This window comes from Scedosporium apiospermum (assembly GCF_000732125.1).
Source record: "Scedosporium apiospermum strain IHEM 14462 chromosome Unknown SEQ_SAPIO_0088, whole genome shotgun sequence".
Lineage (NCBI taxonomy): Eukaryota > Fungi > Ascomycota > Sordariomycetes > Microascales > Microascaceae > Scedosporium > Scedosporium apiospermum.
The window spans coordinates 2,184,205-2,205,241 of NW_015971789.1; the positions used below are offsets into that span (position 1 = coordinate 2,184,205).

Below are 21,037 nucleotides of genomic sequence, written 5' to 3' on the forward strand. Positions count from 1 at the left end.
TTGGAGGGCACAGACGATTTACAGTACAGGAAAAGAAGCAGAAACAAGCAGAGGCTAGAAGGAGATGGCGCTTGGGGATCGCCTTGGCATTCTTCTTTTGCCTCCTGCGTCTGGGGTAAAATAGATGGCGTCTCAAGTTCCTTCGGCCGGTGATCTTGGAGGGTATCCTGTTTTCCTTATTCGATCTTCTCTTGTTTCGTCTCTGCTGCGGGTAATTGCCGTCGGGCGGTTGTGGCTTCGAAGTTGGCCGATAATACCCAATTATCAGAGCAGCGAACAGTCTTTGAACACACAACGATTTCGATCCATTTTGGGGATTCAGTCTCTTCCATTTGACGGGACGAGATGGGCCTCAAATATGCATTCTTTGGGCCGCAGCTATACATAGTGGATGGGGGTCAGGCAAATACGCACACGAGGCGATGCCAGCAATGTCTCTCTGCCCCAGCCTCAATTCAACGGCCCCCAAGTTCCTTATGGAAGCATTAGCAAGTGCATATTGTACGTAGACAACGGGAAACGATAAGTGCTCACTGCTCATACCCGATCCGTCTGGCTGGCCTGGCTCTATTCATGGAACAAAAAGCTGAATTGCTGTTCCAGGAAACCCAGCGACCCGATGCGCAACCAATCATAACAAGGCGCGACCCTCCATTGGGCGAAGAAACACCAAGACTGGGACATTCAAAACACTTGAAACGCTGGATAACATGGTCGTACTGATGCTGATACTGATACCCCCCCTAGTTGGCGCTGGATCTTAGGCTAGACCAATTGCGATGTTCTGTCCACGTACTCTCTCCTCTGCGAGCAGGGCGTCGTCCAGCCCTACCCCTTAGCGTCGTCGGCGTTTTCTAGTGCGCTTTACTTCGTAGACATCAATCGACTTGCCGTTCCGCCAGGTCTAGACCGGGGCATTCACCTCGATTACGACTGTGGTCCTCAGACCGGATCGAAGGGACCCTAGTTTCCATTCCTCGTAGACAGCAACGCCGATGTAGCATCAATACCTCGCCGAAAGCTCCAACCAAGAGAGAGCCCGGATGCCATCTTGGCTTGTGCGAGGTCTTGTTTTGAAACTGCGTGCAAGACCCCGATTGTCCGTTCGCCAAAGCAGCCCTTGAAGGTCCCTCCATGTTCTCTTCCTTCAATCAAAAACGAATTAAATATTTAACCTATTGCCCCGAATGAGGACACCACTTCACCGCCCCACAATCGTCGACCTCCGGATTGGCAGTTTATTATCCCTCAGAGCCGCGAGCTGGAAAAGTGACCAGCAGAACCAGGGGGGAAGGGGGGGTGTGGATGGAGTACAACGGCTTCAGTGTCTGAGAATTGGCTCACCCATCTTAGTAGTTCGAGGGACCCTCTTCGTTGCCGACCAACGAGAAGAAACTGATTACGAGTCTCTGCCGCCCGGTAGACACGAGGGTTTTTCTTTTTCTTTTCCTTTTTCTGTCTCCTTGGTTGATTCTCAATTTGCGCCCCGCAACGGCGATCGGAATCTCCACCTTGGTGAAGAAGTCTCGGAACCCCGAACTTTGGAAATGGGCTGGTTTTCCAACTCTAAAGCCTATTGAATACAAATTTAGTGAATATCTACGCGTCACCATTGCAGGTTTTTGCATGAACATGTACGGATCAGGATGTAGTCGGCGCCGAGAAAAAGAAAGTATCCGTCTGGTTGGACAGTCTCCACGGCGATAAGGGCAATGGAGGTAATGTCCATAGATCTCGAGACGAAGTGAAGGCCTCATTCACCGGGGTGTGTGTCTTTCCTCCGTAATGGTGATCCCGAAGCATCTGCGTAGAGCATGCACCTCAGCTCATCTCACTTGTGCCGCTGCTGGCTCGTCCTCAGGGTGGCTTTTACCCTTCTCCGTCCCATGTCACAACTTACACCCCTCCCTCCTCGTCAAGATTCTCACCCCGGACAAATCTACTTCTCTCACACTCTCACTCCCTTGCGCTTCGTCTTCGGCGGTGTTCCCCCGGACTCAAGTTTCTTTACATTGCTATTAAAACATCCAAGGGTCCGTTCACACCCCTCCTGTTTTCTTCCAGGTGAACTCGATGATTCACTTCCCTTCCTTCGTCAATCAGGACATATATAACTTCTCCGTTATTGTTTCCTTTCTCATTGATATAACGAAGACTTCCCATTGATCGCCTAATCGACAAGGGCCTGAGAGATACACCTCTTTTTTCTTTTTTTTTTTTTTGTTCTGTTCCCTTCTTGCAATTGTGGTCTTGGCTCTTAAACGGTCACACCTAGAAGACACTTACACGCGACCCTCGATCCCGACGTCGACTGCAACGTCCAATCTTGACGACTGAACACAGCGATTCTTACCCTTCAAGTGTTTTCTGGATAGATACGAATCACTTATTACTGTATTTTCGCCAACTCATCATGAAAACATTAAAATCTCTACTGGCATCGGCTAGTTTGCTCTGTAAGTCACCGACGCTCTCAACCCAGATCCCAACAATCCTCGCTCCCCAACATAGACAGGAGGGAAAAAAAGATCAAGATCAAAAGGTTCCAAATACTAATTCCCTACCCCCCAAAACTCCAGTCGCGAGCACGGCCTCTGCCCAATTCCGCTATTGTCCCATCGACAACAAATTCTGCATGGGAGTAGCCGTCCCCCAAGTCTCCGCCCAATCCAACTCCGGCAACCTCTACTTCCAAATCCAAGCCCTCGACACCTTCACCTGGGTCTCCATCGGCACCGGCTCCAGCATGTCCGGCTCCAACATCTTCGTCGTCTACCAAGACGGCTCCGGCAACGTCACCGTCAGCACCCGCTCCGGCACCGGCCGCACCATGCCCCGTTTCCAGAGCGACACCCAGATCCAGCTCCTCGCGGGCTCCGGCGTCTCAAACGGCGTCATGACCGCCAATGTCGTTTGTAGTAACTGCCAGTCGTGGAGAGGAGGGTCAATGGATCTGTCCGCTAGCTCGTCGCCTTGGATCGCTGCTTGGAGGTCGGGGAATCCGTTGAATACAGCCGACACCAGTGCTACTATTGCGCAGCATTCGGATTTCGATCAGTTTAGGATTGATTTGTCGCAGGCGGCTGTTGCGCAGGATGTCAATCCTTTCTCGACGGGCGCTTCGACTGGGTCCGGAAACTCGGGGACTGATAGCAACAGTGGAAATACGAATGGTAGCGGAGGCGTCAATACCATCGGGAGCGGGAGCACCAATGGTGCTTCCAGTGGGTCTAGTGAGAGTCGGACTGCAGACTTGATCCGTATCCATGGTGTCCTCATGGCTGTTGCCTTCGTCATCCTGTATCCTGTCGGTGCTCTCTTGATCCCCCTGTTCGGAAGGTGGTATCTCCACGCTGGATGCCAGACCGTCGCCTTCCTCGTCATGTGGGGCGGATTCGGTACCGGCTACGCCAGAGCCGATGCAACTGACGAGGTAAGTTTGTTCCCTCTGCCTCCTTCGTTCCTACACAGACGGCCCCCCTTTCTTCAAACAATAAAACATGTCTAACATCACCTTCCAGCTCTTCAAACAAGCCCACACCATCCTCGGCGCCATCGTCACCTTCGCCATGGTCCTCCAACCCGTCCTCGGCCTCCTCCACCACCGCCACTACCTAAAACACCAGTCCCGCGCCGTCGTCAGCTACGCCCACATCTGGTACGGCCGCGTCCTCATGCTCCTCGGCGTCGTCAACGGCGGCCTTGGTCTCCGCATGGCTGACTCCCCGAGCCCCTTCGTCATTGCCTATGCCGTCCTCGCTGCCGTCGTCGGCGCTGCTTATGGAGCCTCCACACTCATCGGCTCCATGAGGAAGAGCAGGGAGGCGCAGGAGAAGCAGGTCGGTAGCACGTATTCGCCTACTTTTGTGGGTGGTACTGGGTACAGTGGGATCGGGAATGATAATACTAATAATAACAACTATGGCGAGTATCCTAGGCGGGAGGATATTCCTGCACAGTTCCAGTTTCAGAGGAGGGATCGGGGGGATTACCGATGAGGGCGCTGTGTTTCGCTAGACGTGTGCTAAGATACTTCTTTCTTTTGTCTGTTTCTTTTGTTCTTTTCTTTCGTCTGGTCAGAACGGCACAAAAATTGGATTCTTTCTTCTCTCTCTTATCTTGGGTCGGCAGAAGGGGTTGGAGGTTGGAGGTTGCCAGAATCGATACACTTCTTCAACGGGAAAGAGACGGATATTATGGAGGAGTTCGAGGAGTATGAGGGGCGGTCAATAGCTGGGTCGATCACGTTTATTGTAATTGTATCTTTTGTACAACTCGGGTCATATTCCTGAGCTCCGTTAATAACAAGCCATTCCGTTACTTTGTTGTCCTTGGAGGCCTTCCCCCTTGATACTGAGACGGGGAATCGTGTAACCAAGAAAAGCCTAAGTCGTCGCCGGTTCTAGAGACGGCAAATCCAATATTGCCGCTCTCTCGCGGCCTGATGAATAGACTCTGGCAAAGGGTATTATATCACTGGGTACTGGCCAAGTACGTCATCATCTTACAACTCGTATACCTTTACACATCACCACATACTTAGTTCTTCACCAAGTTCTCGGCTGCTGTCCTCTGAGCCGTTTCTCACGTCAACGCAAGGCACGAAGCAAAAGCAGCAAGTGCGAGATAGGTAGTGCGTACCATTATCTTCATTCCGTTACTTTTTTTAATAGAAAAACTCCTGTTCCTGTTTCATCATGTGTCGATTAGAGGCTCTCACCGCCTCTGCCGAATCGATCGACAAGTTTTCTCATTTATGAGTCCAGCGCCGAAAAGGGGAATATACCCAAACCAACAAACCGAGCTGCCTTGTATTTTGTTGACATCTTATAAATTATCGCCGGGGAGGATTGAAACCAGGGGCCGGAGGACCACCAGGAGGGAAACCGGGAGGCGGGAAGGGAGCGTTCGGGGCGAAACCTCCGGGAGGGAAAGCCCCGGGGAAGCCGGGAGGAGGGGCTGCATAGATATTAGGACGGACTCCGACGACGGGATACCGGGGGTGAACATACCTCCTCGTCCAGCGGGGAACCCAGGCGGTGGGGGGAAGCCACCAGGGAAACCGGGAGGCGGCGCGGCGCCACCAACGCCTGCCGCGGGGCCCTATTGAGAAAAGTGTTAGCAACGAAAAATATATCGATATGGGGGCCGTAGAAGGGCTCGTAGAATCCATACAGCAAGGCTAGGCGGCGGTACAGGAGCTCCTCTGCCCGCAGCCCTCGCGACACCAGGACCGGCGGCTAAGGCGGTGGCAATACCGCCCGTAGTAGTCTTGCCAAGACGCGCGCTTGGGTCGGCGGGAGGCGGAGATTCGACTGATAGGGAAACGATGTGAGCACCGCGGACAATGGTCAGGCCGAGAGTTCGCTTCGCTTCAGTCTCGATGGTTTGGCTCGATGCACCAGGAGCACCTCCGGTCTTAGACTTGGACCTGATCTTTCGGAACTCTTCGGTATCGGCGAGGACGAGATTCATGTGCTAGTGGTAACATTCGTTAGCAATCCTGGAATGGCAGGTAGGGCGATGGGGTCTGGCTATCGCCTACCTTATCAAACGCAAGCATCTGGCCAGTCATTTGTCTACCGTCGATGAGTGTTACCCTCATCCGCCAGTTAATCTAAACATTCCAGTCAGCAGTCGAAACTCAGCTTAATAGTTCGGCTCGGCTTCCCTTGAAGCTAGGAAGTGTGACGCGATGCGGGGGAGCGGACATACGTAACCGGCCTATGAAGTGAGGTTTCTTGTTAGCTGCGGTGAGATACAAATGAGACTGGAGGGGAAACGCGAGAGACGACTGACCATTTTGCCTTGCTTGTTCATGGATGCCATGGTTGCAGTTTGTATTTTAGATTGCCTCGTAAAAAGAAGCCTCTCAATTTCTCAAAAAATTGGGTTATGTTTTTATGTCACCAAAGTCCCGAAAGACTTGTAGCTCGAGACTCTGATGAGGAGCTATGACATACAATGCAGGATGCCTGAATTATTAAGAGTTTTCGTGTCCCAAGGCTGAGAAATGGAAGGCTGAAGTCGCGAGTTGGCGCCAAGAGTTCGCGCTCGCACAGTGTTTTACGTAAGATTCGGAATTTGGGTACGTACCTCCACAAGCTGGTCGTCGCCCACCACTGGCTTATGATTATGACCAGTGAGGGTAGGGCTACCCTCCCCGCAGGACCACCAAAAATTGTAGGGCAAAATTTCATCGACAGAAATTAATCCTTCCAATCCATCTCGAAATCTACTAACCCTCCAGCAGCACATCCTCAACCACAACTAGCCCATTGACAGTCTTTTGATCCTTTCCCTCCCAAAAGGCAAATCCAAATCAGTCAAAATGGCGTCCGAGAAGTCCCAGAACCCCATGAAGGAGCTTAAGATCCAGAAGCTCGTCCTCAACATTGCTGTGGGCGAGTCTGGTGATAGGCTTACCCGTGCCGCCAAGGTGCTCGAGCAGCTTTCTGGTCAAACCCCCGTCTACAGTATGTGATGGCTGCAGTTTTTACTCGCTTCTTTTGATAGGCGATTTCTAATGTTTCTCCGTCTCTTTCCAGGCAAGGCCCGATACACCGTCCGAAACTTTGGTATCCGCCGTAACGAAAAGATCGCTGTCCACGTTACCATCCGTGGCCCCAAGGTAAGATCGATTCCTTCGGTAAAGGCTGGAGTGTGCTTGGAGCCAGGAACTGACATGGGGGGAAATGTTAAAAGGCCGAAGAGATTCTTGAGCGTGGCCTCAAGGTCAAGGAGTACGAGCTCCGCAAGCGCAACTTCAGCGAGACTGGCAACTTCGGCTTCGGTATCAGCGAGCACATCGATCTTGGTATCAAGTATGACCCCTCTATCGGTATCTACGGCATGGACTTCTACTGCTGCATGACCCGTCCCGGTGACCGTGTCGTCCGCCGCCGCCGCATGAAGGGCAGGATCGGTGCCAGCCACCGCATCACCCGTATTGAGACCATGAGGTGGTTCAAGCAGCGATTCGAGGGTATCATCCGATAAATGCCTAGGCTGCCGACAAGGAGGTTGGAAGTGAATGAGTGACGCTCTGCATTTGGGAAATCTCTCGGAGTTAGGCTTTAAAAAAAGGAATGGATCATGGCATCTGTGTGTGTATGCAGATTTGTGTGTCTTCGCTCATGGGCGTGGAAACGCTCTCAGACATACCCCTTTTACAGCTCGACTTTAATATAGTCTGAGCTACGGCCTTAGAGACCGACCGGCGACCATGCCGGCTTGTATTGGTGGTGCTTGAATTTTTTTTAATCGTGACATTTCAATTGATGATTATACCCCTTTGTTCATAACCTCTGAGGAGACGTCGAAACATGGACTGTAAGCTTCAGGCAATCATGTACATACGTAGGTAGGCGAACAGGTTTAGATGCCAACTGAATGGACATTTTTTGTTGTTCAATCTCCTGCTCGAGAAATTGCTATGTGGACACTCAGCTCATCGTCCGGATCTGCGGTTGTTTGTCAAGTACCTTGAAGGGGGCTGCCATATGAGCCTCGGATCCACTTGTTGCCCCGATACAGCCGAGGAGACATCTAGCTCGGCCTCTCTTAAACCCCAATGAAGCATGCTACAAAGAGCTGGAGTTATAGATCCAATAGCCATTTAGTGTACGGATTCAATATATATCGCCATTATTGACATAGAGGCCAAATACACACATATATTCACGGTGTCATAGCCTCGATCTTCTCATCTCAGCTCCAGGCATAGGCGCTCGCAGTTAAGTCGGAAATAGACCGCACACTGTACGGTGGTAAATTTGATGAGCGTGGACAACCGAAGAAAGCAACCAGCCTTCGAGTCTTGGGTGAATTGCTCCTTCCCCCGGCTCAAAAAAATGTTAGCACCACGGGTCAGCTTACATAACGCATGAAAAATCCGCTCATTGGCACCTGATTGGTCCAGGCTGCCAGCTCCGGGTCCGCCCGTTTCTCCCTCATCTTCCTCCTCGACTGTCTTCTTGCAAAAATCCGCTTCCTGAACTCCCTCTTCCAAACGACGTGTGTGACAGCATCCACAATCTCCTCTCTACTCAATTGCATCGCCTTGCAATTGTTTATCCTTCCTCTCTAGACCCCTTCTAAATACTCTCTAATATGTTCCGGACGGCCCTTCGACAGTCCACCCGCGCTCTCGGCGCCTCGGGTAGGGCTGCGGTAGTAAGTCTTCCACCACCTCCATATCCCCGAAACGGCGTCAATTCCATCGAAAAAACACTGCACCCGATTCGGATCGTCCTGTGAATCAATTATCACGATCAATTGAGTGGTGCCGGGTCGGGTGGTCATCGTGGAAAAGCTTTTTTTTGTCCCTGTTTCTGGAGCTCGTCAGGAGTTGTTGTTTTTTTGGATCATCACCAATTCGGACTTCGGCTAACTAGGTTTTTTTTACCCACTGCTTCCAGGCTCGAAATGCCGCACCAGCAGTCTACAATGCTGCCTCGATACAAGCCCGGACCTACGCCGCCGATGCTAAGCCTTCGCCTACTGAGGTCTCTTCTATTCTCGAGCAGAGAATTCGCGGCGTCCAGGAAGAAGCTGGTCTTGCCGAGACTGGTCGCGTCCTCTCTGTTGGGTACGTCGGCATTAGTTCCTTGGCCCCGTCAAGCATCAATCGTTACAGCATGACTACTGAGGCTCTGGTAGTCATCCAAACGAGATGAAGATTTTTATCCGACGATGAATTGTTGATAGCTAACGTTGGTAAATAGTGATGGTATTGCCCGTGTCCACGGCATGGCCAATGTCCAGGCTGAGGAGCTTGTCGAGTATGTCTAACCCCAACATCCATCCTAGGGACCTGCAAAAATCGACGCAATGCATAGCTAACAATTATCCTTCTCCAGGTTCGCCTCCGGTGTCAAGGGTATGTGCATGAACCTCGAGGCCGGCCAGGTCGGTGTTGTGCTTTTCGGTTCCGATCGATTGGTCAAGGAGGGTGAGACTGTCAAGCGAACTGGTGCTATCGTAAGTTCAGCCGTCATATCTATCTATTTATCCATGGTAGATGTTGCTAACAACAGCTTAGGTCGACGTTCCCGTCGGTCCCGAGATGTTGGGCCGTGTCGTCGATGCCCTCGGCAACCCCATTGATGGAAAGGGTCCCATCAACGCCAGCGAGAGGCGCCGTGCCCAGCTCAAGGCTCCTGGCATTCTTCCCCGCCAGTCCGTCAACCAGCCTGTCCAGACCGGTCTCAAGTCCATCGACGCCATGGTTCCCATTGGCCGTGGTCAGCGTGAGTTGATTATTGGTGATCGTCAGACCGGCAAGACCGCCGTCGCTCTCGATGCCATGCTCAACCAGAAGCGATGGAACAACGGTGCCGATGAGGACAAGAAGCTTTACTGCATCTACGTCGCTGTCGGCCAGAAGCGATCCACCGTCGCCCAGCTCGTCAAGACCCTCGAGGAGAACGATGCCATGAAGTACTCCATTATCGTCGCTGCCACCGCCTCCGAGGCCGCTCCCCTTCAGTACCTCGCCCCCTTCACCGGTGCCTCCATTGGTGAGTGGTTCCGTGACAACGGCAAGCACTCTCTCGTCATCTACGACGATCTTTCCAAGCAGGCCGTCGCCTACCGTCAAATGTCTCTTCTTCTTCGACGACCTCCCGGTCGTGAGGCTTACCCCGGTGACGTCTTCTACCTCCACTCTCGTCTCCTCGAACGTGCCGCCAAGATGAACAAGACCCACGGTGGTGGTTCCATGACTGCCCTTCCCGTCATTGAGACCCAGGGTGGTGACGTGTCTGCCTACATTCCCACCAACGTCATCTCCATTACCGACGGCCAGATCTTCTTGGAGTCCGAGCTCTTCTACAAGGGTGTTCGTCCCGCCATTAACGTCGGTCTCTCTGTCTCTCGTGTCGGTTCCGCTGCCCAGCTCAAGGCAATGAAGCAAGTCGCCGGTTCTCTTAAGCTCTTCTTGGCCCAGTACCGTGAGGTTGCCGCCTTCGCCCAGTTCGGTTCCGATCTCGATGCCGCCACCAAGCAGACCCTCAACCGTGGTGAACGCGTAAGTTGCTACTCAATATGACGCCATTACTTGTATGTGCTACGCATTTCGTGCTAACAGTTACGTTCTTTCTACAGTTGACCGAGCTCCTCAAGCAGAAGCAGTACTCTCCCATGGCTGTCAACGAGATGGTTCCCCTCATCTTCGCCGGTGTCAACGGTTTCCTCGACTCCGTCCCCGTCGGCAAGATTCTCCAGTGGGAGTCTGACTTCCTCGCTCACCTCAGGTCCAGCGAGACTGAGCTCCTTGCCACCATCGACAAGGAGGGCGCTCTCAGCAAGGACACTGAGGCCAAGCTCAGGAACGTCGTTGAGACCTTCACTAAGAGCTTCCTTGCTTAAGTGTGGGTATGGTGAAAAAAAAATCTTGTAGATGGTTGACTGGTGGGGTGACGGCTTGGCGATGGAGGAAGATATAGTGATGCTGTTTATATACCGGGAAAATCGTTTCGTCTCCTTACTGTATGTTCTCTCCGGGATCGAGAGGGCCCGTCGGAGGGTTGTGCCGAAGGGAGGGACGTGATGCCATCACCGGGGATCTTCTCCAGTCAAAGCACTTTGTACAAATAGAGCTTATAACTCAATAGCACCCTCGATTCCTTTTGTTCCTAATGTACCCTGATTCTTTCCTCACAATCCAGAATTTGATACTGACTTTGGCTGGCGTGGTTGCCCTTGGTTGATTCCTGGTTCAACGGTGACATCACTCCAAACCCAGCACTCGAATCTCTTGTTGAGCTTGGATTCTGAAATTTTGAAAAATTGACCCGGTCAGTCTCAGAGGTCATAGATGAAAGGCAGTGTTGTACTTCGTAATTGTTGCAATTGTTGCAATTGTTGCGATGTTGTGATGGTTAGTTGGGTCGATGAGACTCGCCTGTGACATCATTACGTTACCCATTCCGTTGATTGATTGTCTTGGGTGTGCCCTGCTGTCATTGCTGTTGCCACTTCTCATCTGACCTCACCCGCATGATAATACATCCGCATTCCAGCATCTCTCACCAAGCGTAATCTCTCTTCTCGATTATTATTCATAATAGCAAGGATCCCCTCTTTGGAAACTTCGAGTTATATCTTTAGCGAGGACGACACGACAACACCGCAACACCGCAAATGATCTCGGAGGACTCAGTTTACTCCCCTCTCGAGATCACAGAAAGCTCTCTTTAAATGACGACCATGTCACCCCATGAAACATCTCATCCAAACATGTCTATCAAAACAAGAGAAATTCTATCTAAGGCCCAGCGGATGATTCCGCCGATGCTGGAAAGGTTCCATAAAGGTGAGTGTTTGATGGGTGAGGAGCTCAAACGATGAGTCCGCGGGAGTTAGGTCGGCGCTATCTCCGAGATTCCGGGTAACCTTGGTGAACAGCTTTTGACGTTGGACTCCTCATTTACAGGTCAATTGGGAAGAGTTGCAGTTATTGGAGGGAGTGAGGATTATACCGGTGCGCCCTACTTCTCTGCTATGGCCAGTGCAAGGCTGGGCTGTGACATGGTAAGTCCGGAAATGGGTGTCCTCGCTCGATGAGGAAACTTCTTAAACCCTGGGATCCCATAAAGCAAGAAGGAACCATAGGCATCACATCTAACAAATATGCAGTCTCATGTCATCTGCACACCAGCCGCTGCCGCCGTCATAAAGACCTACTCCCCGAACCTGATGGTGCATCCTCTGATGCGGCAGACTCGGCCCACCCTCAACCAGCCGGCCCCGACTGAAAAGGACCTCGATTCCGACCCGGAGCATATAGCCGCCACCATAACAGCCATGCTACCTCGCATCCACGTCCTCGTAGTCGGTCCTGGTCTCGGCCGCGATCCCCTCATGCACGCCACAGTAGCTCGTGTCCTCCACGCTGCTCGCAGGAGGGGCATCCCCGTTGTCCTCGACGCCGACGCGTTGCTCCTGGTGCAGAAGGATCCCGAGCTGGTCAGAGGCTACCCGGACGCTGTGTTAACACCGAATGTTGTCGAGTTTGGAAGGCTCTGCGAGGCGCTAGGTGTCGATACCGAGAAGGCCGTGGAGGATAAGGAAGGCGTTGTCGAGAGTGAATCTGCGAGGGTGGAGGCTCTGGCGAGGGGTTTGAAGGGCGTGACGATTTTGCAGAAGGGGTTGAAGGATTACATCTCGAATGGGACGACGACGCTTACCATTGATCTGGAGGGAGGGAGGAAGAGGAGCGGGGGACAGGGAGACACATTAACGGGGGCGATTGCGACTTTCTTGGGATGGAGAAAGGCGTACTTGGAAGATTTGTGGGATTCGGGTGAGAGCGAGAAGTTGGATGAGGATGAGTTGGTGGGTCTGGCGGTTGCTGCGGGAAGTGCTATCACAAAGGTATGGTTATATATATTACCCTCTCCCCAGGCGCTTTCTCGATGTCGACCGAGTCTTGGGGAAAATGAGCAACACTAACAGAAATTTGAATAGGAATCTTCAAGGCTTGCGTTCCTGAAGAAGGGTCGAAGTCTGCAAGCGAGCGATTTGACCGATGAAGTTCACACGGCATTCCTCAATATCTTTGGGGAGGTAGATAGAGATGAGGGCCCGTCAAAGTTGTAAAGTGGTATCATATCATAGGACATAGGACGCAGGACGCTTGCTATCTTAGCCATTAATATGTAAATGCAGCTGTGTTTCTTGGAATCTGTGAGCTGGTTAGGCTGAAGTTGGTGGAAATACTTGGACGCTGTTTCGTCTACCTCCCATGAATATCCATCGTAGATACTCACGTTATATCTTTACTCCCTTGGGTCTCGGACCCCCTTTTCTGCCTTTTCTGAGCGCAAAACGCGTTAGACACCCACCACGAAGCTCACATGGAACAGGATCCCAACATAACTTCTGTGACGTGCCAAGTTGATAATGAGTAGTTACTCTACGCTTCACTCTTAAGAGGTGTGAGGCATTTTTCATGTTCATCTTCCTCTATCTGACTAAGATGACATGTTTCTATCCAAGCTGGATACAAGACCTTGTATGCAGCTATAGAGACCAAATATAATCCATATCGCCCAACCTCTGTGGAGTCTATATTCATAGAAATATCGTCAATATCCTCATCCAATGCCCTTCTCCCTTAGCACCAAAGAATTTTTGCAAAGGACAAACCCATCATGTTTCCTCTTTAAAAGCCGGTGGGTTATGTCATTGCATCATTGAACGAGGTCACAGGTGATGTCACAGGGTTTGACCGGGTCGACGGTATTATCACAGATTGCTTGTAATTGGGCTGGTGAAGGGAACAAAGTGTGCGGCAGCCACGATGATAAGAAATATGTGTCGTGAACTTTTCATCCCCTCGGGTTTCCCCAAGGGAATTTAAGTCCTACCGAAGGTATCATCAACGGGAGCATGGTGATGCTGGCGCTGTTTCCTAGATAAGACGAGGAGGCATCTGACCCAGTTATGAAATGGTGAGTGTTCTACCAACCATCCATTGCTATGTCTCTCCCATGAGTATCAAGCCGTGTACAAGGCCCTCTGGGGTATTTGCAGCTGGGCATTTGGGAATATCACAGGAAACAAGCTCCGACTAAATGCTATGGTGGCCACCAGACTCATGACCTCGCCATTGCCTCCAGAAGTCGTACTCGTCATGCAGCGCACATAAAAAACCGGCAAAGATGCCACCTCTGGCCAACTAGGGGAGGAATTTGCAATTCTTTCCAAGGTGGGTTGTCTTTAAAGCTTCCGTGTTGTTTCTTCAACTAAACATGGTGATCCGGGATTTAAGCGGACACAGGCAGGTATGTGTTTGTGGATATAATTAACATCCGAGAATATTCCCATTCCAGCGCTTCTACTAGGACTTAACGAGCCTCCTATGCAATAAATACCCAGTTATACCTAAAACATGACTGAAGTAGTCTCAAAGCAGGATTTCTCGAGCGTGACTCGCGACGAACCACCGGGGGCTTGATCACCGCATCGTCCAGCTCTCGTGCACGCCCATAAACCGGAAGAAACGCAACCGCCTCCATGTCATCACTCCTCTTGAACTTCATTTTGGACTCCGCTTAAGCGATATTCCCGCAGCTAGCCACCAAGTATACATCTGCATCATCACCCTTTCGCCGGCTACATACACGACGGTCCGGCCCGTACTGGTGCATCCGCTGCGGGTCCCAATCGAGAAAACGCTGCCGCTGGCGAGTCAGGTACATAGAAGCATAGGGGGAAAATTTAACCCAAGAGAAAGTGTCGAGTAAGCCGGCAACCCCGGGTTCTCGGTGGTCTGGGTGAAAAGTAGTATATGTCGCGAGACCGTGATCTGCATGTTGTACACTCGAAAGCGCCAAGTCGAGGGCTGACATGCTACTTTTATAAGCACACGATTCCCAAAGGGATCTATGAGACTTTTATCATTATTCATTAATAGGCATTATTCATTAATAGGGAGAGTGTGAGGGACCGATCAGATGCTAAGACGGGGTCATACGAGTCGTGTCTCTCAAGATGAGACCTTGTGAACCAGCGACGGATAGGCTTTTTGATGAGATCTACCTAGATGGAGAAGAAACAGGAAGTGGAATGTATCAACGAAGTGCCATGTATGTAACATTGCGTCTATGCTTGCCTTGAACTTGTCTGCTTCTCAGTCATGCCGTAGACCAAACTGAGGTAAAAGAAGCAAGTGTTGGTGAGCAAGGCATGAGTCGGTTCAAGGCCTTCGAGCTTACATCCCGTCTGTTTGAGCACCCGAATAATTATTCCCCACTTATCTCTATGCGAATAGCATCAAATAGGATTATACTTCGTAATACGGGCCGTTTCGAAAGCACGGATATGAACACACCCTCGTGTAGACAGCTCCCCGGAGGTTGGGGATGGTCTGAGGCGGCGGGAATATAATCCTTCTTAGACGAGCAAATTTCCGCAGGTCAGCTCCAGAGGCTGACGCACCTGGGCTAGCCGCATAGCTCCATCAGGAAGATCAAGACGGGTGGAGTTGGGCAAGTGTTCTCGTGTTTAGATGCGAGGCAAATGCAAGATCTAGTGCCTTGTATGGCACGTAGCCAGCCGTTAGATATGTACAGCATACCCATCCCATGCCCATGCCTGCCCAGGCTGTCCACTCGCCGTTTCACTAAAATCCCCACATTTTCCGGAATAACCAGCCTTCGTTGGCTTTCGCGGGGATTTTTTTTTTCTTTTTCTTTTTTCATTATTATGATACGTCTGTTCCCCTCGATCTATGCCCGGACCCTCAAGATGCCGGGTCTGTACGACAGGCCGGAGCCAGAATTTCCAAGTCGGTGAAGAGGTGTCCATTGCCTTTTCGTATTCCAACATGCGGGTAATACAAAAAGGGAAAGGATGCACTCTGACGAGCAATGCTGGATCTCGCAGGGCCTGGCCATTCTTGGGGCTGGGCAGGCCCACAAAACAGAAAACGTTTTCCGGGAAGGCTACTGCTCGAAATGCGCTGCACTTCTGTGGGCGGGCCTTGCATACGGAAAGCACCTCGTTCCTGCAGGAATTTCGAGAAAGTGGTCAGAGTAGACCGTCTTCCAGCCTGATCTATAGGATCCTGCGGAATTTTGTGGGACCCGATTCCTACACTTTTCTCGCGGGATCGTATCGGGATATCGGGTGTGACTGCGGGATTTGAAGGTCATAACGCAGCCTCCCAACGCCCTATTTCACGCAGTGTGATGCAATTGCCAGTTGCGCCGAGAAAAGTTCGGTGGGTTTTCTATCCCGACCCATTCTCAACGGAGCTGCCTCGAGGGATGGGCAATTGGATGATGTTTTTCCGGCCTCCCGAGTGCGTTTCGGGAACTTCAGGCTTTCGGTTGCTATGTACTTACTTGTATAGGCGCCTGTGGGAAAATCCTTCTTCTCGCGTTGGCACTCGGGCGATGGGATTCCTCGTTCGCCTTTGCGGTAGACGTGTTGAAATCGGGTTGCCCAGGCCACATTGTCCACCCGCTATACCATTCCTACTGCGGATATCACGCCAGGCCAGCTGTGAAGGCTCTTCAACGGGAGACCGTGCGCCCAAACCTTCTATACTACTTGGAGTAGGGTTAAGCGTCGTGTTAGGTCTCGTTCCGCCCATCCTTTTGAGATTCGATTTCTTTGTTGGTAGTTTTGGAGCTAGCTTCCGTCTCTCGGAACTGGTCCAGCCCTGGATCGAAGATCACTACCAATTTGAATAGGGGAAGGCGGAGACTCAACACTGCCGAACGCTCAGACGTTGCTCGTGATGGTGGTTACAGTTTTCATCGTGGAGGAATAAAACGAACGATGAAGAAATTCACTGGGTTGGAATCTGATCTCGGTACCAGGCCTTTTCGACGGTCGGACGAACGCCGGGCTTGGAGCTGGAGCAAACATTTTGAGGTCGACCAGGGCAAGAGATTTAGCTTGTATCAGATCGTAGCTAGGCGTTTTTACTAACCAGGCTCTCCGAACGTTTCTTTGTCGGGGGGTTCCTTGCACCTGAATTTCGCGTGGCATGTTCCAATTTTCTCCCCCCTTCTCCAGTGCGGGTACGACTAGCATGGCAATGGGGCATGGCCTGGCCCACAGTCAGTTTTTTTCCATCCCTCTCCAGGGTTCGTTGGTGCCGATATTACATTCTAGAAGGTTGAGTATCACGCCTGAAACTCTGCAATTAAACAACCATGTTCGTCGAGAATTTTCTCCGTGGGCTTGCCCTGGAAGAGGATGAGGATGCGCTAGGATCTGCATTGAATATTCCGTCTCTGTCTTTTCCGCATTGCATTGTGGTCCTAGAAGCTCACGTCCTTCGGAAGCCATCTCACAATGGGTATTGATCCGAGATTGATCTTGAAGTTGAGCACACTGGGGACTGGCTGCGATGATGTCAACGTTGCTGCTGCTAACATGACTCGTACAAGTAAGTACTTTGTGTATAAATTTAGAGCTGGGGCTCTACGAAGTACCGAGGTAGTGCTAGAGTGGGACAACGGCTGGTCACAGCTTCTTCAATATCACAGTCGGATCAGCTACTTGTACTTTGTAGGCTGCACAAGCTTGAAAGTGACTTTGGGAATTGCACCCACGGCACTCGACCTCAAGTGCCATGAAGCTATTACCATGATCATAATGCACAAACCAGTAGACGGAACGTGCACGACAGAAGGACAGAAGGCACACCCGCCTCTGGGCCGATGGCTGCATTTTCTAAGAAAATTTTTTTTTTCTTTTGTTCACCTCGGTATGAGGCTCGGTATGAGGCAGTTGAATGCTTCGATGTCTCCACTGCCAGGCAGGCCTCGTTCGAGTCTTACGTACTAAGCGTGTCAAGATCGATGATGGATTCTCTTAGCTTCAGTACGAGTGCAGTATATAGTTGTACTTCGTAGGTGAGTACGTAAGCCCGCAGTTCGAGAATAGTGTTGTTCCCAAGTTATCGTGGTTTGGGATCCCTCGTCGAGGCAACAGGGCATGCAAAGGAGAGAGCGGCAAGGGACTGATCCTGCCAATCCCAACTGCTCCCTGAAACCCAACAACATTCCGTTCCACGGCTGCTGCCCCCCAATGCCGCCATGCAATTGTAGCATTTTCACTCTGCGAAGGAAGAAGTTGTGAATGTTCTCTGTTATTGACGGATTGCTCAGGCACCTCTCTCTGCCTTCTCACTATCATCGCGAAGCTCAGTGCCGGTTGCTGGTCCCAGTTTTTGAGGGGTAAACTATTGATCAAATCCTTCTTGTTTGCTTTGCCGCCAAGTTCTCTTCCTTGAAGTACAATTGTGTAGTCCGATGACTTTGGTTACCCGCATTGCTTTTTCACAACATGACGGTGGCACTGACTCCTTGGTCGTATCGAGAGATCATGGCGTCGCAAGGGGTAGCCGCAAACATGACGATGCATGGCGACAACTCTGTCGAACTTGATTAAAAAAACCCGAGGCTGATGTTGCATTCGTCAAATCGCAAATCACCCGGCTTCCTGGAAATGCGACTCAGATCAATTGATGCCATTGCTTTCCTCCCCCCGAAACTGGTCGATATCATCGGGTCTTATTGCTTCCGTACTTTACCGAGAACACTTGTACTACATAGGTATCCTCGTGGCTCACACCGCATATCCCTCAGCAAGGAGTACGCGCCAACCCCGAAAAGATCAATATCGTAGATGAGATGCCATCTTCCTCCTTTCAATGCTTGGTATCAGATGTTCCCGCATCTAGAAATACCTCAAATATTACGCGATATGTACATAGGTTGAACGCCATCTAATACCTCTCCACTCTCCCAATTCTTGACCGGAGGAGAGAGGGCCTAACGGAGGCACTCCCCCACTAGCTCCGGTGAGCGGGACGCCGTTTTTTCCCTTTCAATCGCATGGTCATTCCAGTCCCCCCACACACCAACGACGCGGAGCATGCTAGCTGGACATCCCAGCTCTGGGCCCTGTAAACCTGTACGAAGTACATCAATTCCGCTTCATGGCAAATCCATTGATGCAGAGCCTGAGACTAAATCCAGACTATTGGAGCTGAGTGACAATCTTCTCTCAATCCGAGGCAAACTTTCTGAATTCTTGCAGGCTACTTTTTTATTTTTATTTTTTCTCCTTCTCTTTTATCTATTTGTACGAAGTATTTTATCATCTTCTATATTTCCTGGGAATTACTGGTTCTCAAGAGGTGGTGTAAGCCACTAGATGCTGAAGAGGTAACGTCGAAATTTTAGCGACATGTGTCATTGACTGGACGCATCCCTTGAGGCTCTTGTCTTCAGAGTTTTTGTAGCACAACGCTTCATCCTTGTTCCAAGGGATGCGAGTAGTCGTCAAGTCCGGTGAAGCCTTCCCTTTCTGGCCATCACTATTCCAATTCGCATCTCTACATAGTAAGAGGAGGCGTAGAAGGTCGTGACTCCGCACGCTTTTGCCATTTTGTAGTAGGTGATGGGAGAAAAAGAGGATGCTGCACGTCGCTTGGTGCAAGTTGACGTGGACGATTCTCCTTCCTCCATAAAGTAAAAGCCTCTGCGCAAAATTGCTTTTCTGAAGCCTGCTGCCATGTTGAAGAGAGCAGTCCAGACAACCGGTTTTGCTTCCGCTGTCCAGTCGGATTCAAGACTTGCACAGCTAGGCCAAGCACGAACCATTTGCTTCGTACGATGTGTAAGTCCGCTAGACCGTGAGAGATTGGTGCCCTTGTCTATTTGTATACAAATATGAACGGGGAAGCCGGCAATAGAGCAAGGTGGTGTCGAACTCATCTGCTAGGGATGTTTCGGGGCTTGTTGAATTTTCGGAGCACCTAAGATGAAGTGGTGTGGTCCGACAAGGGCACTGCCTGTCGGTGGAATTTCCCGGCGCAAAAAGAGCACATTGAACATTCAAGGCCTGCTAGGGGCGCGATCAGAGGAGCGGTGGTTGGCGAATGGCTGCCAGGGTCCTAGTCAGGGGGACGGGATAGAATCAAAATCGAATGCAACCCGGTCCTGGCGCCCGTTGAAATCCCAGCAAACTTGTCGAACGGGATAAGACGTACGAAACACAATGTTCGAGGTGTTCGAGGACCGAGGCTCCACCGACAAAAAAACGTGTTCCTTGTTGTCAAGAAATCGATGAATGTACGTACTAGTAGATGTTTAGCAGGGTTCGAAGCTGGGGACTGCTTTCTAGCTGGCTAAATGGCGTGATATCTGCTTTGCTTCCCCATACTATGAGGCTTGGGGTACAAAATAGGTTCCGGAAGGCTCCGTTGTTTTTGTGGGAGAGTTTGGTTGGTGCGATCTGGTTAAGACTCTCAGATCAACTATTGGCGTAGTTGCTATGTAGAATCGCTGTCCGTTGATGCCAGAAGAGAGAGTCAATCCCGAACATGGGAGTAGGTACCTCCAAACTGCTGTTGTACACAGTAGAGACGCAAAGAGAGACTAATTCTATCCAGCATCGTCCACCATTTTCATTTGCTACAATTGTATAATTACATTGAGATCCCCATGCTATTATTTCGGAAATCAAAAGAAGCAACATTGACTACACCATAATTGGGTAACCGCCGCCATGCACGCCTGTAATGGAGCTTCGCGCCGGGTCCATTGGCAGGCAAGTAGAGAGTAGCAGGCTGCTAAGGGTCCAATCGTATTTTCTTGTTCTTTCTCCTCAAGATTTACTTCGTACGAAGTACTTCCGTAGGCGAAAATGGATCGATCAATGCTTGCAATGACTCGGCCCGCAGAGTCTCGGACGTAGGACATGTACGAAATACACAGGGAGGAAGCTGCGACTTGCTGATCTCCCTCGCAACAATCCCGCGAAAGGGAGAGCGTTCCGACCGCCTTGCTATTCCATTTGCAGCCCCAACATTGGATGCGCATTCCTGACTTAACCCCTTTGCCATGCTTCAAGGACTGGGCTTGCTTGGTCGTTAACACCTTCTACTATTGATGTGCACCTCTCTCCATTTGGCCAAAGATTGCATCGGGAGGCGATTCCGAAGCTGAGGGCCTTGCCTGTCACTCTGCTTGCTTGCAGCTGAAACTCGACCCGAGGTCGCATACATATTGGTTCTTGCGTAAGCGTATTGATGTCACAAGATTTGGCGTTACGAAGAGAGAAAAAGGAAAGAAAGAAACAAAAATCGATCGTTTATCTGGCTGGCAAGAGCTACGATGAAGTAGAGTCATTAACAAAAGGGCTATTTCGCATGTGACGAGGGCTTGCTTTTTAGCGTCTTAAGGGCAGGCAATCGGGAGGCGATCTCGACCAAATCTGGACCAGAGACGGTGCGGTCGACTCTCCAAAAGCATAGTGAGATGCTCTATTATAGTAGTCATTGACCATATACCAAGTAGAGCCAGACATTGAAGACTAGCATTGGTCATGTTTCAGGCGGCGCGACCATTATATTTTTCGCGAGGGAGTCTCAGCAGGCGTGGATGATCGCCAAAAAGCTCTAAAGCAGGACCATGATGCGCATTGTTTTGTGTTGGCAAGTACGAAGGTAATAATAAGCTGGTTTTGATAGACACAAATCCTCATTTTACAAAGTACTAACGAG

The 21,037-nt window shown here is 50.8% G+C and overlaps 5 protein-coding genes across 5 annotated transcripts; 4 read left to right on the forward strand and 1 right to left on the reverse strand.

The window, feature by feature from the left end:
* Positions 1-2,413: 2,413 nt before the first annotated feature.
* SAPIO_CDS3579 (uncharacterized protein) lies at positions 2,414-3,998 on the forward strand (the record flags this gene model as incomplete). The annotated part of the gene is made up of 3 exons (XM_016786344.1): positions 2,414-2,456; positions 2,580-3,433; positions 3,522-3,998. 3 exons carry the CDS (start codon positions 2,414-2,416, stop codon positions 3,996-3,998), a joined length of 1,374 nt encoding a protein of 457 aa, XP_016644350.1.
* Positions 3,999-4,834: 836 nt separating this feature from the next.
* Positions 4,835-5,829, reverse strand: SAPIO_CDS3580 (uncharacterized protein; the record flags this gene model as incomplete). Its single annotated transcript, XM_016786345.1, has 6 exons — positions 4,835-4,959; positions 5,013-5,103; positions 5,176-5,478; positions 5,546-5,617; positions 5,716-5,724; positions 5,800-5,829. 6 exons carry the CDS (start codon positions 5,827-5,829, stop codon positions 4,835-4,837), a joined length of 630 nt encoding a protein of 209 aa, XP_016644351.1.
* A 502-nt stretch (positions 5,830-6,331) lies between these two features.
* Positions 6,332-6,999, forward strand: SAPIO_CDS3581 (uncharacterized protein; the record flags this gene model as incomplete). Its single annotated transcript, XM_016786346.1, has 3 exons — positions 6,332-6,476; positions 6,549-6,631; positions 6,706-6,999. The coding sequence occupies 3 exons, from the start codon at positions 6,332-6,334 to the stop codon at positions 6,997-6,999; spliced, it is 522 nt and encodes a 173-aa protein (XP_016644352.1).
* A 1,113-nt stretch (positions 7,000-8,112) lies between these two features.
* Positions 8,113-10,371, forward strand: SAPIO_CDS3582 (uncharacterized protein; the record flags this gene model as incomplete). The annotated part of the gene is made up of 6 exons (XM_016786347.1): positions 8,113-8,175; positions 8,421-8,590; positions 8,727-8,783; positions 8,862-8,982; positions 9,044-10,030; positions 10,108-10,371. The coding sequence occupies 6 exons, from the start codon at positions 8,113-8,115 to the stop codon at positions 10,369-10,371; spliced, it is 1,662 nt and encodes a 553-aa protein (XP_016644353.1).
* Positions 10,372-11,241: 870 nt separating this feature from the next.
* On the forward strand, positions 11,242-12,603 carry SAPIO_CDS3583 (uncharacterized protein; the record flags this gene model as incomplete). The annotated part of the gene is made up of 4 exons (XM_016786348.1): positions 11,242-11,317; positions 11,438-11,535; positions 11,641-12,378; positions 12,472-12,603. 4 exons carry the CDS (start codon positions 11,242-11,244, stop codon positions 12,601-12,603), a joined length of 1,044 nt encoding a protein of 347 aa, XP_016644354.1.
* Positions 12,604-21,037: the final 8,434 nt, after the last annotated feature.